At 43.4% G+C, this 17,752-nt stretch overlaps 1 protein-coding gene across 2 annotated transcripts in view; it reads left to right on the top strand.

Annotated features, from left to right (window-relative positions):
• PLCB1 (phospholipase C beta 1) overlaps positions 1-17,752 on the top strand; it is a 663,557-nt gene that overhangs the window by 515,339 nt on the left and 130,466 nt on the right. For both annotated transcript variants that reach the window (XM_050952023.1, XM_050952024.1), the window contains exons 17-22: positions 6,333-6,417; positions 7,576-7,700; positions 9,694-9,848; positions 12,149-12,313; positions 15,352-15,451; positions 17,096-17,200. In XM_050952023.1, coding sequence (XP_050807980.1) covers positions 6,333-6,417; positions 7,576-7,700; positions 9,694-9,848; positions 12,149-12,313; positions 15,352-15,451; positions 17,096-17,200 — 735 coding nt within the window. The remainder of the gene's footprint in view (positions 1-6,332; positions 6,418-7,575; positions 7,701-9,693; positions 9,849-12,148; positions 12,314-15,351; positions 15,452-17,095; positions 17,201-17,752) is intronic.

Raw genomic sequence — 17,752 nt, forward strand, 5'->3', positions numbered from 1 at the left:
GAGAAGCAGAGAACAGCACAAACCCATTCCCACCCACTCCTTTTCACACTGAAGCTCTCTTTACCCTCTGCATATCTGTTTCCCATTTATAAAAGTGGGGACAATAATACTTATCTCCCAAGGATGATGTAAGGCAGAATTAAACTTTGTCAAGTGATTTGAGACCCTTGCCCTAAAGTGCAAAGCATCCCTATGGAAAAAATGTCTCTGCACAGAACTTATCCTGTTTATATGGCCAATTTCTATATTTCCTAACTTGACCAAAAATACCTGTTATGATTATTATCGTCATTGTTGTTATTAATTGTACAGCTGATTAAATGCCGAGCCATTTCATAACTGCAAACATCGTTTGCAGTTGCCAGCTCCTCCATTACTATGGGCATTTCCCTTTGGTAGGGCATGGCTAAAGATGCCATACGCCACAAACCCTAACACAACACATTTTAAATAGAAGACACAGAGGTGCTGCTTGTTTTTCCTGGGAGCATTAGAACCTGAAGGCTCTGTCTTTCTCAGACTTTCCACTGAGGTCATATGGAAGTTGAATAGCCACATGGGGGTGGCTTTAAAATAAATACAATAAAAAGGAATGATGTTTTATCATGAAGGGTCTGGAAACCTTCCCGGTGTGGAATGCATAGAGATTCACAGGCTTCGGTTCACTCATCTTGTTTGATTCCTACAGAACCCATATTCTGACTAGTAAAAAAAATGAACTTCAAAGGGCTTGGATATTTGGATGCTTATTCAGAATCCCAAACTGTTCTGCTGCCTCGATGACAATACCGATGGCTAGTCCTACACTAGCCACCCACACACAAACACACTCCACAGTGGTCCCATCGATAGGGCTGGAGCAAGGGTGGGAAATGTGAAACACAGTGCTAATACAGACAAGGCCTCCATTTCTATATAAAATAGGGACTTCAATGGGACTCATGAAGATGAGTGCAGAGAAGGTATTTCTTGTTGGAGGGGAGCATCTACAGAGCGTGACAGGGACTCTGTCCCCATTAGAAACTGTGACTGATAGTATTGAAAGGCCTTCGGGGTGTCTGGCTAGTAGTTCCTAAAGAAAGAGGGTGCTGGAAGAAGACCTCAGTGAGTTCCAGTAGCTTGCTGCTGAACAGTGTACAAAGCACCCATCCCAGCCACAAGAAGGATGGAGTTGAAACAATCCAGCTCGTAGGATGATCTCTACTCTGAGCACAGCGAGACTTTGTTTTGGTTTATATGGCAGGTGCACAGGAGCATTTCTCAGCCAGCTGCATTAGCATTGCTGGCCTTCCCCAAAGCAGTGTGTGTTAAGGAGGGATTTGAATAAAGAGAAGGTGGTGGCCTGGGGCAGCATGGGCAAAAACCACAAAGATTTAAGTGTAGAAAGAACAAAGGGGTGTGGTGAAGCAGCAGGCAGTGGTGCCGCAAAAGGAGTGAGGACTCTGAAGATTTAACACCCGATGGAACCTGCAGTGATCCTGGTGCACTGTATGTAGCCTTTGAGCCTATAAAGCTGTCTCGAGAATTGCTCCCACCATCTGGTTTTGCTGTTCCTCTTGCCAGCAGCTCTCTTTTCCCTGTGCTGCGCTTGTGAATACACCTCCTTCACCTGTGGGGGTGGTGCTCACCTTCTGGCTCCCTCTAAGGATGGGGAGAGTTCTCACCTACCTCTGTTATCTCTCTGCAGGAGCAGGGAACACTCTTGTTCAGTTTTTGCCTGTTTCCACTTGGCTTCTCGTTCTGATTGCACAGAGCAGGCCAGGCTCTTCAATCCACAGGTGACTGCAACAAAATTACTTCTAAGACCAACCTAGGTCAGTTGGCCTCCACTGTGCCTCTGGCTTGTACTTTGCCTCTGAGAGCTTTGCGAGGCAACAGAGCTCACTCAGATGTGACACACAGACTCGCAGTAATTGCTTCATTTCGAGAGAGGTGCCAAGGCATTTGGTGAATGGGAGTTAGCTCTCAATACTGCAGGCACTTCTGTGCAAGCAACATGGCTTAGAGTTTGCTGGAATGAAAGGCTGTTTTTCTGAGAGGTTTGTGCCTCATGTGCAAAACGAATTTGGGGAAAACTTAAAGGAGAACTTACTTAAGCCACAGGGGTTTTGACCTGGCTTTTCCATTCAGGATGCTATTCTGGTGCGTAGAAAGGCTGTGCACACGTCTCACTAGAGGAAATAACAGACACAAAAGAAAAGGGAGCTGCTCCTTTTACGCTGAATATGCAAATTGCAGCCAGCTCTATGCATTTAGCCAATCAAGCCATGAGCTTAGGCTGTCTCTCCCCACCTGCTGGTGACTGTTTTACGACAGGTAAGAGGTCACAGCACATAGCGCTGCAGAGATTCTAGGCGGCATTGCCAGGTCGCTGTAATGTGGAGAGATTCGAAGGATGACCTAAGTTACACTGAGGGTTTCCCCAATCTCCACAACTGTCTAAAATCAACTGTATGCAAAGGTGGCTTAAAGCCACCAGAAGCCTCCTACTCTTGTGTTGCGAGTTCTGTGCTCTGCTTCTCACAGTATATTTACACTGCCAAAAAAAACCCCATGGCAGTGAATCTCAGAGCTCAGATCAATGGACGCGGGCTCCTGGGACTCGCACTACAGGGCTAAAAATTGCAGTGTAGAGACATTCCCACCTGGGCTGGAGCCCAGGCTCTGAGACGCCTCCCTCCTCACCAGGTTTCAGCCAAACCCAAACATCTTCACTGCTGTTTTTAGCCCTTTTGCCTGGATCAACTGACTCAGGCTCTCATACTTGCTACCCCGTGTCTTTTTGTGTGTGTGTGTAGTGTAGACTTACCCTTAGAACAGTGGTTCTCAACCTATCTACCATTGTGGGCCACAAATGCAGCTCTCTGTGTGTTATGTGGGCCACATTCACACAATATATAGATTATCTATATGGCCCTGAGGATGTCACCTGGGCCTCAGCTGTGTGCTGACTGGGCTATGGGTTGATCACCACTGTCTTAGAGGGATATCGCAGAATCTTACCCTTATTGGGTTACTGGGGCAAGCTTTTTAGTCAGGCTCATGCATTTCTCCTGTGCACGAGCTGATGGCTGAAATGTTTTTTCTACCATGCCCAGCATTTCCTGGTGGATGGGTACCTGGTGGTCTGTATGGAACTCGTCACCACAACTACCAGTAACACCAGGAACTTTTTTTTAAAAAAGCACTAGATACTTATATGGAAAGTGAGACCATCCACAACTATATTAGGCAAACCGTTTGGAAGGGATATAAGCTCTCTTGCTTCAGATCATGAGCCAGCCTCTAACTGCCTGGAGTTGGGAAGAACTTTTTTATATGGACAGATAATTACATTACAGGATTATTTAGTCCTTCCTCTGAAACATCTGGCACACCTACTGTAGGCTACTGGATCAGAGAGTGTACTGTGATGATTTTGGATGGCAGTTCCCATGTTTCTATTTGAGACATAAGCAAACTTTCTTTATCAGCCATTTCCTTATTGTGGCTGTAGGAGCGTAGCGACATAAGATTTGTCATATCCCATTATACAATTGGTCATAACTTGGGCTACAGATTTGTCACCGCAGTCACGCAAATGGTGAATTTGATTAAACTCCAAGGAATACATCTGATTGGGCCCGAAAACCAGTGGCATTGTGCTAGTCTACGTCACTTGGATTTGTCCATCCACCCCTCAGGAGAAGGAGGAGCAGATGGGCCAACCCAGAGTGGCACTGTGACCTCATGTGCCAGGTCAGAATGCTGGCAGTGGGGAGCTGGACCCAACCATGCTCTGGGTTTCAGCTTCCAGCACTCCTACTATACTATTGTGTACTGCATTCTTTGGTGACCTTTCCATGACTTATCATTTTTCCCCCACACTTCTGCTGTGAAATTTACTAACAACTGCCATGCCAAAATCATACCCTTCATCATGACATTTCCCTCACTTTTAACACCCAGCTGACAGCAATTGTAGCTGTGGGCTGCTGTGGTAGCAAACTCCATAGAATGAGCAAGTGCTGTGCAAAGAAGTCTAGTCCTTTTTATTCCTGACAGCTCTTTATTCTAGTGCTCGCTATTATGCTGCCGTGGCTAAGGTGTAGAAACAGTTTCCTTATTTAAACCTTGTTTTCATACACTCTTGCCCTTAGAAAACATTCATTTTTTCAAAGTGAAACTGTCCCTGGTTTGTGTGTCTAGGTGACTCTTTTTTAAAGTTCACACTTTGAGTCTTATTTGAGTTGCGAGAACGAAAAAGAATTGTCCTCACACTTTTATCCAAGGAAAACACCTCTGAACCTTATAACCTGATTTTTTTTTTTTTTTGCTATAAATGCATAGAGCTAAATCTACAAAGGTATTTAGGTACCAAAAGTTGCAGATAGGCATCAACTGAGATTTTCATAAAGGGCTTAAGCAGATTAGGCACAGAACTCCCATTGACTTTCAAGGGAGTTAGGCACCTAACTCACTTAGGCACTTCTGAAAATCCATCTTGATGTCTATCTGCAACTTTTGTTACATAAATACCTTTGTAAATCTGGGCCATGGTCTATCATGAGTGTACCAAATATATTGACAAATGTATTGGTTTGACGGTTAGGGATGTTTTAAAATGCATCTTTGCACAAACCGGGTAGAGAAGTGTGTTAAATTTTAAGCAGCTCATGTGTCCATCCCAACTAATTGTCTCATGGGATGCCTGGACAACTAAAGTGATCTCGATTTCTGAGGACTTTTAAAAGCTTTCAGAGGAAAAGAAGGCGTCCTTCTCAAATTCATAGATTCCCCGGGCCAGAAGGGACCATTGTGATCATCTAGACTGACAGGCTAAAGAACTCCCCCAAAATAAATCCTAGAGCATATCTTTTAAAAAAACAATTCCGATGTTGATTTTAAAATTACCAGTGATGGAGAACTCACCATGACCTTTGGTATATTGTTCCAGTATTAATCGAATGGTTTGGCCCTAATTTAGTACCCAAATTCTAGCAGCGTTTCTTCAGTCACAATGTATTTTGATTTATTCCCAGAGTTTTGTGCTGCCTGTGTTTTTGCATCATTATCTTTTTGCATAATTTTCCCAGTCCTTGATAAGATTTACTAGTGCTGCACTCTGCCTAGAATGAAACTGGCCCTCAGTAAATAAGGTTGGTGCTCTTTACTGGCCCTCAGTAAACAAGGTTGGTGCTCTTCTTTTCATGTCATGGAAATCATAGCTGTGGGAATAGCATGACTGCCTCTGCTGCTCAGTGTGTGCTTATTTTTTATTCATCCTGAACAGCAAGAAAATGCGGGATTAAAATAGTTGACAGGACACTGTACTTCTGACTGTTGTCTTTGACATTTTCCATCCTCATCTTGGATGTCACCGGAAGAAATACTGGAAAAGCTAGCAAAACCCTGCAGTAAGCATGAGAGAACTGGAAATGTTTGCACCCCGGTGTGCACTTGCTTTTTACCTCAGTGCTCCCCCTCCCCTTTCATGAGATGAGTCATTCATGAGATGAGGACAGTTGTCCCCTTTCATGAGATGAATCATTCATGAGATGAGGACAGTGGTCCCCAACCTTTTTCGTCTGGCGGGCCCCAGACAATGAGCCACGGAGGACCGTGGCGGTGGACGAGCATCCACCGAAATGCCACCGAAATTTGGCGGCATTTCAGCGCTGACGCCTCTGGATGACACTGTTTGTCGGCAGCAAGCAGCGTCACCCAGAGGCGTCACTGCCAAAATGCTGCTGAACTTCGGCGGCATTTCAGCGGATGCTCGTCCGCCTGCCAGGACGTGGGCGCACTTAGAAGCCCCGGTGGGCGCCATGGTGTCCACGGGCCCCGCGTTGGGGACCCCTGCCCTAGCACTACATGTAGTAAAAGCTGGGATTTGTGGCTGTTAAAGTGTGGGGTTAATGCTGTATCTCACCTAATGAATGTTTTTAAACTTTGGAGGCTCACTGGCTCAGAAACATTTGTTTTGTTTTCCTTTTATTTGTGGTTTTAATTTCCCCAAACATGTGGCTTTGTCGAGCATTTTAATTTTAAATACATTTTAAAAAGAATGGGAAAAGGAAATTTTGGAAATCATTTGATGATATGAACAGCGATGTGAAATAGGTAAGTCACTGAGTTGCAGATGGAATATAGGCACCGCAATGAACCCATTATTTTGCAGCTCTACTGTATGTCAGCTTGAAAGTTTGTCTCTTTCACCATGAGAAGTTGGTCCAATAAAAGATATTGCCTCAGCCACCTTGTCTTACAATATCCTGGGACCAACATGGCTACAACAACCTGGAAAACAACAATGTTCTAATCCATCACTGTTTTCCCCCTTTGAACTACAGAACGCAACAGGAGTTTTGAAATGTCTTCCTTTGTGGAAACCAAAGGGCTTGAGCAACTCACAAAGTCTCCAGTGGAATTCGTGGAGTATCCTTGGCATTCAGAAAGATTCATTATGTGCTTTTGTAAATCTGAGTAAGAGCCGTTATGGTTCTTCATTGGGCTTTGGAGACATGAGTTTGGGAAATTTGGAACCTAGCCTAACTTTGTTAACTTGATTACCTCTTCCATTAGCAAAGAGAGCTGGCATCTGATGAGACCTCATTGAGCTTTGAGAGTAGATTCTTGTGATACAGATTAGGGGCAAAAGGGATCATCTTAAAATACAGATTGAAGGTCTGGGGAGGAAGAGTGAGTCAAATCATTAGTGAGCATGTGAGAAAACAAAGCAATGGTACTTTGTTATATAAAATGATAGAAGATAAATTGAAACAAAGGACAATTTGTCAGAGAGAGATCATCCGGGTAACTCAGTACTTTGCATAGTCATATGGGATATCTGAGTTTGATTCCTGGTCACAGTTGATTCTTCCCTGATTACCAGGAGCTAGCTACACTGATTTATTTTTTGGAGAAAAATAACTAAAGAGGAGTCCATTTCGATTTAACGACTCTCAGTGTATGTCATTGTCTCTTTTGAAGCCTGCAATTCACAAAGAGGGATCCAGGTACAATATGGCCTTACGGAACATTAACTGAGAGCGACTTCTACATCCAGACAGCAGTGTCTTCCCATATCCAAAATTTGTGGAGTGGCTATTTGAAGCTCAGGCTCGCCTACATCAGTTTACTCACCATTGCTTTCGCTATGTGGAGGCTAGATCTGAAACTCATGTGAGGAGAGCAGTTCTTAACTCGGCTTTCCTCAGTCCAGCTCTGGTTAGTTTCTGTAGAGGCAATTTAGGACCATATTAGATTATTTACAGTGTAACTGACGTTACAAATATATTGTCCTCTAAGATCCACACATGTCCATGCTTTTCCGTTTCTTCTTTAGAGTCTGTTAGCCCTCACAGGAACAAATAGAAAGTATGTCATGTATCATTTTATAACCTCAACTTAGACACCTGAGTATGTATATAGGCTAGCTGCCCTCCCAGGAACGTGAATCTGTGGTTGTAGTATGTTTGGAGAACTCCACTATGCAACCTACTGTTGTTCTGTAAAGAGCATCTACATTTAATGACTGAAAGTATATATAGTTATTATGCCAAATGTTCTGTATCTTAACCACTCATCACCTAGATATAACAAAAGGCAGCTCAGCAGGATTTATCCAAAGGGAACACGTGTAGATTCCTCAAACTACATGCCACAAGTCTTCTGGAATGCTGGCTGTCAACTGGTTGCTCTTAACTTCCAAACTGTAGGTAAGTCTCAGCTTTTTCTTGATTTAGTGGGCTGTACTTTCCACTTTTTTAATAGGTTTTGTGATTGGAAGCCAAGAGAGTTGTTTTGTTCAACAAAAGATGTTGGGCTATTGACCAGTTTTAGAAAGCTGTTTGTTCATTCCTATCACTGAACCCAAGTTATTCTCAAATTCATTAGCATATTATACTGTCGTTCAGCATGCACACAGTGGTCATCCTAAAGAGCCGTCATTTACCAACCGTTACCATATTGCAGTTTCTGAAATGTAAAAATGATTTTCTGTGTATTGGAAAAAATAAAAGTATCTCATATGTAGTCCTGCAAATATTTGCTTGTTAATAGCATCCCCTTTTATATTGTGTAATGAACTGAAAATATAACTAACTTTCCCTCAGTCTCCAGAGATAATTATTATTAATAATTTTTATTGCAATAACACCTGGATTCAACTGTTCTTGGCACTGTACATAATGACAAGGCCAGATTTTTGTAGGCGGGCCCAATGGGTGCATCCCGTGAAATACATACTCACTGTTCCCACAAACACCTGAATGTGCGTGCACAAAAGGGAAATTTTACATTTAGGTGCCTACATCTCACTGAAAGTCAACTAAGGTTGCCAACTTTCTACTCCCACAAAAATGAATACCTTTACCCTGCCCCTTTTCCAAGGCCCCACCCCATGCTCACTTGATCATCTCCCCCTCTCCCCCATCACTTGTTCTTCCCATGCTCACTCACTGACTCATTTTCACCTGGCTGGTTCAGGGAGCTGGGGTATGGGAAGGGTTGAGGGTTCCATCTGGGGGTGCAGGCTCTGGGGTGGGGCCATAAATGAGGGAGTCAGGGTGCTGGAGGGGGTTCCAGGCTGAGGCAAGGGGTTGGGGTGCAGGGCAGGGTGAGGGCTTTGGCTGGGGGTGTGGAATCTGATGTGGGGCTGGGGATGAGGAATTTGGGGAGCAGGAGGGGCCTCTGGGCTGGGGATGAGAGGTTTGGTGTGTGGGAGGGGCCTTTGGGCTGGGGAAGGGGGTTGGGGTGCAGGGGGGTGTGAGGGCTCTGGTTGGGGGTGCAGACTCTGACGTGGGGCTGCAGATGAGGGGTTTGGAATACAAGAGGGTGCTCCAGGCTAGGATTGTGGGGTTCAGAGGGCGGGAGGGGGATCAGGGCTGGGGCAGGGGCCTAGGAGGGAGTCAGGAGTACAGGCACCTGGTGGTGCTTTCCTCAAACAGCTCCCGAAAGCAGCAGCATGTCCACCCTCTGGCTCCTACATGGAGGTGGGTCAGGCAGCTCTGTGTGCAGCCCCATCCACAGGCGTGGCCCCTGTAGCTCCCGTTGGCTGTGGTTCCCAGCCAATGGGAGCTGCAGGGGCAGTGCTTGGGGTTGAGGCAGCATGCGGAGCCCCCTGGCTGCCCCTATGCATAGAAGCCAGAGTGGGGACATGCTTGCAGCTTCCCAGAAGCTGTGAGGCATGGAGGCTAGCAGGGACCCTGCCAGACCCGCTGTGCAGCGACACCAACCAGACAGTCAACCACCCAGTCAGCGGTGCTGACCGGAGCTGCAAGGATTCCTTTTTGACCAGATGATGCGGTCGAAAACCAGACATCTGGTCCCCCTAAAGTCAACAGGACTTAGGAGCCTAAGTCACTTTTGAAAATGAGACATAGCCATCTAAGTCACTTAGGCTCTTTAATGCTGATCCAGGCAGCATCTAAATACCTTTAAAATCTAGGCCTTGAAAATGTTTCTCCACATCTTCTGGAACATCTCTAGAGAATTCCCTCCTCTTACAGCAAGAATCCAAGATAGTGGCCACTGAGGATTGTGTGAGTGAAATTTCAGTCTTTCAGTGAAAGATTTCCTGAAACCTAGGTTTAAGTGACAGCAGTGCTCAAGAAATAGCTGTTTATTCACATTGTGCTTAGTCATACTATTGCAGCTGTACTTGTTTTTGTGTATTTGAAACTTATTCCTCCTGGTATTTTTATTGCTTAGATTTGTCTATGCAAATAAACATGGGGATGTATGAATACAATGGCAAAAGTGGTTACAGGCTAAAGCCAGAGTTTATGAGAAGACCAGACAAACATTTTGACCCATTTACTGAAAGTATTGTGGATGGAATAGTAGCCAACACTTTGTCTGTGAAGGTATGTAAACAGTTGTTGAAAATTCTGTTGATGTTAGAACCTGGACATATTTCTGTTTTATCTGGAGCCCTGACAGATCTTCTTTAGGTGTGTCCACACTGAAGGGACGCTCATCACCTGTGCAGCCTAGTGGTCAGGCTGGGGTGTGGCAAGTTGTCTTCTGGGCATCCCCCTTTCTTACTGCTGCTTCACCCTGCAGTCGTCTGTCTTTCTGGTGACTCCACCCTCCAGCCAGGTCATGTATTCAAGTGTGGCCCTTTCAGGATTTGTGTAGAGTCCAACAATGGGGGAGCCTTCAGGATGCTCAGGACTCTATCCCTTGGGTCAAGATCTCACAGCCCAGACCTTTTTATCTTCTGGGGCTTCTCCCCCCCAGCTGAGTTCCCCACTTCTGTAATTGCCCCTCCACAGAGGTTTGTAGGGAAGCCCAGGCCCACCCTGTCAACTGGGCTCCAGTCTAGGACCCAGTGGTAGGCAGCTAAATCCTGCACCCTAAAATGCTATGCGGCTGTCTCCCTGGATCACTTCCTACCAGGCCCCTCTCTTCCCACCAGCTAAAGTAAAGAACTAAAACTCAAAAATAAAGTCTTCGGCCTTCAGAGAGTCACAGATCCCTTCTCTGTAGGCTTGGTAGGGTCATCATGGCCAGGTCTCAGGCAGTAAGAGCTCCACAGTGCACCTTCTCACAAGCTTAGAGTATAGGTCAGCTCACCTCCACAACCTGCCTGCCGGTGCCACTAAGCGACTGTGTTCCCCTTTGTAAGCTCTTCCTCCAGCCTGTGTGGGTGATGCAGGTGTGGTGCAGCAGAGTCGCCTGGGCCCAAGGCATCTCTTTAACCTGCACCTTTCCAGGATGGGGTTTGTACACCACATCACAGGTACCATCCGCAGTGAAGATGCGGCATCACAGGCTTCAGCATAGCCTGTACAAGCCTACCCAGAACCCTGGACACTTCCATGGACAGCTAGCCCCCACTTAAGTCCATCCTGCCGTGGCTACCCTATTGGTACTCACTCTAGCTAGATTACAGCTAACTCATGTCTACATGTGCTGCAGTCACATCTCCAATTGCAGTGTAGATATACTGTAAATTGAGACAATGAGATACGTTTAATTTGTAGTGGGGCATAGTTAATTTTTAAACTCCACTGTATCTAAATTCCTAAAAAAACAGATGCTCAAATTTTGAAGGAATATTGCCTATTAAGTAAATTTTCTTGTGTTTTGTTTTTAATTTCCTTTCCGATCTCTTTTGGTTTCCATCACATAAGACTTACCAGGAAACTGATGTAGTTAAGAAGAGGTTGAAGATTTTTAAGGTTTTGTTTATGAGGTGCTGTATTTCAAATCGTGTAACCTTAAAAACATCCCTAGTCCATGCTCAGTGCTAACTTGCACTGAGATGACCAATAGAGCTTGCTGCATAGTGTAAATTAATAGAGTTGTTTTTGCAGTGAGATCAGAAAGTTATAAAAGTCATGGTTTCATACCCAGAGTTACAAAAACAATTCATTTCATTAATAGATCTACTCAGCGAAACAATCTCCTCTGTCCAGAAGCCACCCACAAAATATCCTGTTTTGTTCACTAGGAGGAAACTGATATCCACCTTGAGGCTTCAGGCACAAGTCAGCTGTGGCAAAGCTGTGGTGTGAGGGCATGTGTGGAAGAGGTGACTCGCAGCTTTGGGACCACATCTAAATGGAGGTCATTCAGGAGCTCTCGGGAGATGCTCAGCACTTTGCAGGAATGAGTCCCTAAGAGCAGTGTGGCAATTGCCAGAAGCTGGCTCCTTCTGACGGTCCAGTAGCGATGGTGCTAGTTGTGATGTCATGGCATGGTACATGCTGAAGCCTCACAAATGAATGGGAGCTGGCATACTTGGGGCAAATCCAAGGTTCTTTAAGATACCCTGACATTGGCTGAATATCCCTCTGCTCCTTGTTACTCAGGGAATTCATCAACAACCTTCCCAGTACCTCATATTTAAAAATAAATAAATAAATAAGGCTAGAAGGAGACAAAAACGAAACAAGCGCATCTGCTCTTTTATCATTGCCTTTGTTGCAACATCACTACACATAGCTCTGGTGTTACTTTATCTTTTTCTTTACCGTAACGTTATGTTACAGTCCTGTGTTTGCAATATTAGAGAAGGCTTGTTTTAAGGTTTGGGTTTCTTTAGGAGAGACGTAATCCATCACTAGAAAGAGTGCAGCCTGAATTTCAGCCAGAAATTTCAGAATCCACTAAGCTGTCTTTATTAGTCACTTACAGATGTGCCTCTCCTGTTTTCTAGATAATTTCAGGTCAGTTTCTTTCGGATAAAAAAGTTGGTATTTATGTAGAAGTAGACATGTTTGGCCTGCCCGTGGATACAAGACGAAAAGCTTTAAAGACAAAGACCTCTCAAGGCAATGCTGTTAATCCTGTATGGGAAGAAGAACCCATAGTATTTAAGAAGGTTGGTGTGATATTTATTTCCCTACAGTGCACAGTGATTATTTTATTGCTTTCCACTAGATTAATTTTGTGTTTTACAGAAAATCAGAACAATTGCATTTGCTGAAGAGATAGTTTAAGAGACTCTGAAACAGCTAGCCTGTAGAACCCGCCCCTGGTCCAATGAAATCAAGCCAGCTCCTACTGAAATCAGTGAACTGATGTAACTTTGTTGGCTTCATTGACACAAGATTGGGCCTCTGTACGTACAAGGCAAAAATTTCCAAGGTGCATGAAACCCAGATTTGTAAAGGTATTTAGGTGTCGTTGCATTGAGTGTTGCATTTAGGAGCCAAAGTCTCATTTACAAAGTGATTTAGGCACTTAGGAGCTGATCCTATTGACTGTCAATGGGATTTTGATGCCTAAGTGCCTTAATCCCTTTTGATTAGAAGATTTAGGTTCTTAAGTCAATTAGGCATTGCAGTGCTGAGCGCAGCAACACCTAAATACCTTTAATAATCTGGGATCAGATGATTTAAGAACCTAAATCCCATTCATTTACAACAGGACGTAGGCTCTTGAGTTACTTAGGTGCTTTGGAAAATGTTACCCAGAGTACCCAATCCTGAAAAGTTAAAGGGAGCTGAGGGTGCTAAGCATCTTTCAGAATCATGCCCCTGCAGCATTGGTATCTCACAGTGCGTTATAAATGGGATTGCAGACAATTTTCTAAAAAGAGCTGTAGTTTTGTCTATTTTTAGTTTACTGGATAATGCAATTAATTAGTCTTTGATCAAGCAGAGAAACTGCCTTTTCCTGACCTCCCATGACAGCAATTAAAGTTCATGGAGGCACTTACAGAGGCAGTGCCTGAAACTCAGCTTTCTAGGAGTTGCAGGAGGGCTCCCTCACCTAAAGGCTCTGTCTGCAGATCTCCTTCCCTTTGGCGTTCTGCCGGGGCTGGATTCTGCAAACAGCACTAGCATTTTGTTGTTGTTTTTGTTGTTCTCATGGGCCTTTAATTAATATATTTTATTTCTGTTATCGGTTTTACCATAGTGTTTGGGAGCCTCCGGGCTCATACTGGGCCTGGATTATTATTCTGAGTGATTTGAAGATTAACTCATATAATCAGTTGTTAGTGGGCGGTTAAACTAAGTGCCTACATATTTTTAGGTGAAATATAAACATCCAGTAAATAAAACACTGATTTCCACATAGTGTGTTCTGAGAAAATGATTCCTGTTTAAGCAGCCTTACAACATGTATGTTTATTTATGCATGGCTTCTCTACGACACAGTAATGAGATATGAGGCATATTTTTTACAGTACCATTCGATTGGGTAGGAATTAAGGTAGGGTCTGTTACTTGTGGGATTTGGGCCTTTACTAAAATTTAAGACAAGGTAAGAATGTCCATTCAAAGCCAAGCACAGTTTTGGTTTCAAGTAGGCCTTGTTTCAGGACATGGACAGTCCAGACTCCTGGGTCCCTGTTCTTGTGAGCAGAAAAGGTCCAGTGGCACAGAGCTTTCGAGGATGAAATCAGAGACTGCCTTTCTAGGACTCTACTCAAGCAAGCAAGCCCTTCCGTCTGATGGCCTGCAGAAAAACCAGCCGTGGGTCATGGCCAATCTGACAAAAGACTACACCCCACTGGAGAGCCCTGTAGGGTTAATATTTGATGATGTCGTGCTCAACAACTCTGTGACACATCCCTGTACTATCCCCATGTGCCAGGGATAAGAATTGGGGGATAGGTCTGTTGCCAGAAATAAGCTAGGTGATAGGAAATGTCTCATTATTCCTTGTTGGACTGCGAGCTGCACGCTCCTGTTTCACTGCGTTCTGCTTTGTAAATCTAGGCCCTAGCTCACCTGGGCCTTCCCACTGTCTTGAATATAGATCCCCATGAACAAATGCTTTCAAAAGGGACAGGCCTTCCAAGTTCAGTTCTTTCACATATTGTACCTCATAAAGGAAAAGAGTAATCCTTCTTGCACAGGCAGACTGATTTCCTATCAAATCACCCATCCTCTTGGGGAAAGACAAGCTATTTAATGTATCGCCAGAGCAATCTCTCTTTCAATATAAATCACATCATGTATTTGTTTATGAAGTTAGTGCAGGTTCCTTTCTGGACTACTACTATTATAGTCTTTTAATGTATTTCTTCCTCCACGACCAAGGCCTATCCATTGTAGCAACCCTGGGAACTTAGTACAACCCTGAAGGACTTTTCACTGAGGCTAAGGTTAGCATCCCAGGCATACCCATCTCTGCCCTGGCTTCATCTGTCTAGTAAACATCATTTGCCTGATCCGTTAAAGGCAGGATAAGTGTTCTGAAGCACTAGCTGTAGCACTGGAGAGCTCTGTTAGGTGTAGGCATGCAAGGGAAAGCACTTATGGAGGGTACTATTATTGGCATTATGCAAGCATGCTAAACTGCCTCAATCTATTCAGCCTGTCACGATGCTTTATGTAATTAAATAACTAAGGTCTAGCAACCTGTTCAGACTTTTCCCTCTTAAAACACACCAATTGATGGATTTGTTATTTGATAGTTTTATCAGCACTAATGTGCTTATCAGTGCCCTGCTTTAATTAATTAAGGAGACCTTAGGACACATCGGTTCTGAGTGATTCATGATTTCACCTCATACGTTGTCACTAAACTCTACATTTTCAAAGCCTCATTCAGGCCTAATGAGAGGCATGATGCTAAAGATCCATATGCTGCTTTGAAAATGTAGGGGTAAGTTCTCAGCTTCAGATTTGGCTGTTCCAAACATTCCCTATCAATGAGTTATTTGCCTGTAAAGAAAATGTGCTGCCACCTGTTACTTGACTGAAGCATGATCATTTCAGAATTATTTTCATACACGGGTTGTATGCCCTCTGACCTGTTGTATGACCAACTCCTAGTATGGCTATAGAACCCTTTATTAGCTCACTAGAGCCTTATCTTTCTGCTCCGCTATATGCCTTGTATGCAGAAGGGGCTTTTCTTGTTTATAGCAGACAACCAATAACTGTATCAAATGTTTCCCTGTAGGTGGTTCTGCCTTCTCTGGCATGTTTGAGGATAGCAGTATACGAAGAAGGAGGAAAGTTTATCGGACATCGGATATTGCCTGTCTCAGCAATTCGACCAGGTAAGATTATGGCTCTGCTGTAGTGAAGAGAACCAACATGGCAGACTCTCAGCTGACTCTGTTGACTTCAATGCAGCTATGCTAATTCATGCCACCTGAGGCTCTGTCTCAGCGTATGCAGCCAATGGAGAAATTCACCGAATTTGGTACTGTATTATTTCAGCTTTAGTTATAACCTTGTTTTTAAAAAAAGTAAATAATTTTGAATATGTTTATACCATCCATGAGAAGAGAAACATCCGAATCACCTGAAAGTTAAATCTAGATTGAAACAAGAAAACCTACAGAACTAAAACATACAAAGCAGTTGTTGGTGTTTACTGGTCAGTTATAGCCATGATACCATTTTGAAAAAAGGGAAGTTGCAGTCCTCATTGACATTTCTCCTTTTCAGTCATTGTTTCTTAGGTCGATTGCTCAGAGAGCTTTAGCTGTGGTGGGTGGAAACACTGAGAGTGTGAAACATGCTCTCACGGGACAGTCAGCTTGGCTCATCCTTCCACACTTTCAAAATTGCCTGCAAATGCTCATATTGTAGGTATATTTTAATTTTAACCAATGTGAAGGATTCATCTGCCCTCCCTGGTCTTTTTAAATATATTGCCATGTCATTTGTTCTGGTAGTCTCTGGATTTTTTATTGTCAGGTATTCATGTTGTGTGCATATTACGGCATCCTAATTCCTTTTAATTAATTTTGCAGCTCTCTGAGTATCTGAACCAGAAGTACTTACAAAGATTTAAAATGAAAATAAAGTAGGGTTACAAAGCCAAATCAATCCAAACTAACTGGAAAACAATAAGAAAAGTTCAAAGAATTATATAAATTAGAGCTAGGGAAATATCTGATTTCTTTTGTTCACTGGCACTTCTGAAAAATCATTTCGGTCCAGGTCGAACTGAAACGAAAAAATGCGGAAAAAGTTGGGCACATTGGAAAAAAATCATTAAAGGTCAAAGGAACCAAGTTTTATTTGACCCAAAACATTTTGTTTCAAGCATGTTTGAAGGGCTGAATTCACCAAAGAGCCAGAGGAGGAGGAGCAGATGGTGGTTATAAAGAGGATAGCACCGGCAGCGGCACTAACAGTGACATTTTTGTGCCATATGGGAGACTCACGTTCAAATCCCTGGTCCACGTCAGGCAGAGGGAAAATTAAACCTGGCTCTCCCACATCTCCAATGAGCTACATAGACTTTTAGCATTTAGCTAAAAGTTATAAGGAGAGCACCACTACCATCTCCTCCTCCTCCAGCCATTTTATCCCCAAATTACTTTTAGCTGAAACTATTGGGCGAATTCATGTCAAATCCCCAAATTTATTTCATGTGACTGATATTCGTCAAAAAAAAATTGCCCAGCTCCAATCAAATTGCAAATTGACATGAGCCAAAAAACAAGAAATTTGTCAATAGTTTAAAAATAAAGGGGAAAAGATTTTTTTAATAGTGCTGTCATGCACCTTTCACTTGCTCCCTTGTCAGTATGTTGTCTATGTAGCTTGTAAACTTTTCTGAGTAAGGATTTGGCTTTCCACGGTCTCTAAAACGCCTAGGTCACTTGGGCACTATATAAATAATGAATAATAATATAATTACATTGGACAGAGTTTACATTCTGGACTGGGTTGCTCTTATATTCCAGGCTATCACTACATCTGTCTGAGGAATGAGCGGAACCAGCCTTTGATGCTGCCAGCAGTCTTTGTGTATATAGACGTTAAAGACTACGTACCCGATACTTATGCAGGTAACTATTAAACTGCCCAACTATGAACTACAAAGGTAAAATTAAATACACAAGTCTTTGGAACCTTCTTGATCTGTTTGTGACAGAGAGCCTGAAACACCACTGTATAAAACTGGTGTAATAATCTGCAAGCTGCCTGCATGGATCACAGTCCAGGATTGGGGCTTAAGTACTTTTACCTAACAGACCTTGAGTAGCCCTAAGGAAGCCAGGAGTCTTGGGATTTTGTAATATAAACAATATGCAGTGATGTGAGATTCAAAATAAAATGACGTACTTAATTTTTGGAGTCATTTATAAACCTGGGTGTTTTTTCAAGATCATATTGCAAATATGCAATTAAAAAAAATGTTAGTGTGAACTTAAGGGTTCAAAAGCGCTCAACATCGTCCTAACTAAGCATTGGGAGTTTTACCATTGTCTTCAGTGGGAGCAGAGTTGGGCCAATGCTGAACAGGCTAGAAAATCCCATCCTAAAACTCCCCCCAGAGGGTGCTCATCCCAGGCTCCAAGTGTTTTGGACATAAATTTAAAAACACAGTACATAGGAGA

The sequence above is a fragment of the Gopherus flavomarginatus genome, chromosome 4 (genome assembly GCF_025201925.1).
Source record: "Gopherus flavomarginatus isolate rGopFla2 chromosome 4, rGopFla2.mat.asm, whole genome shotgun sequence".
Taxonomy (NCBI): Eukaryota; Metazoa; Chordata; order Testudines; family Testudinidae; genus Gopherus; species Gopherus flavomarginatus.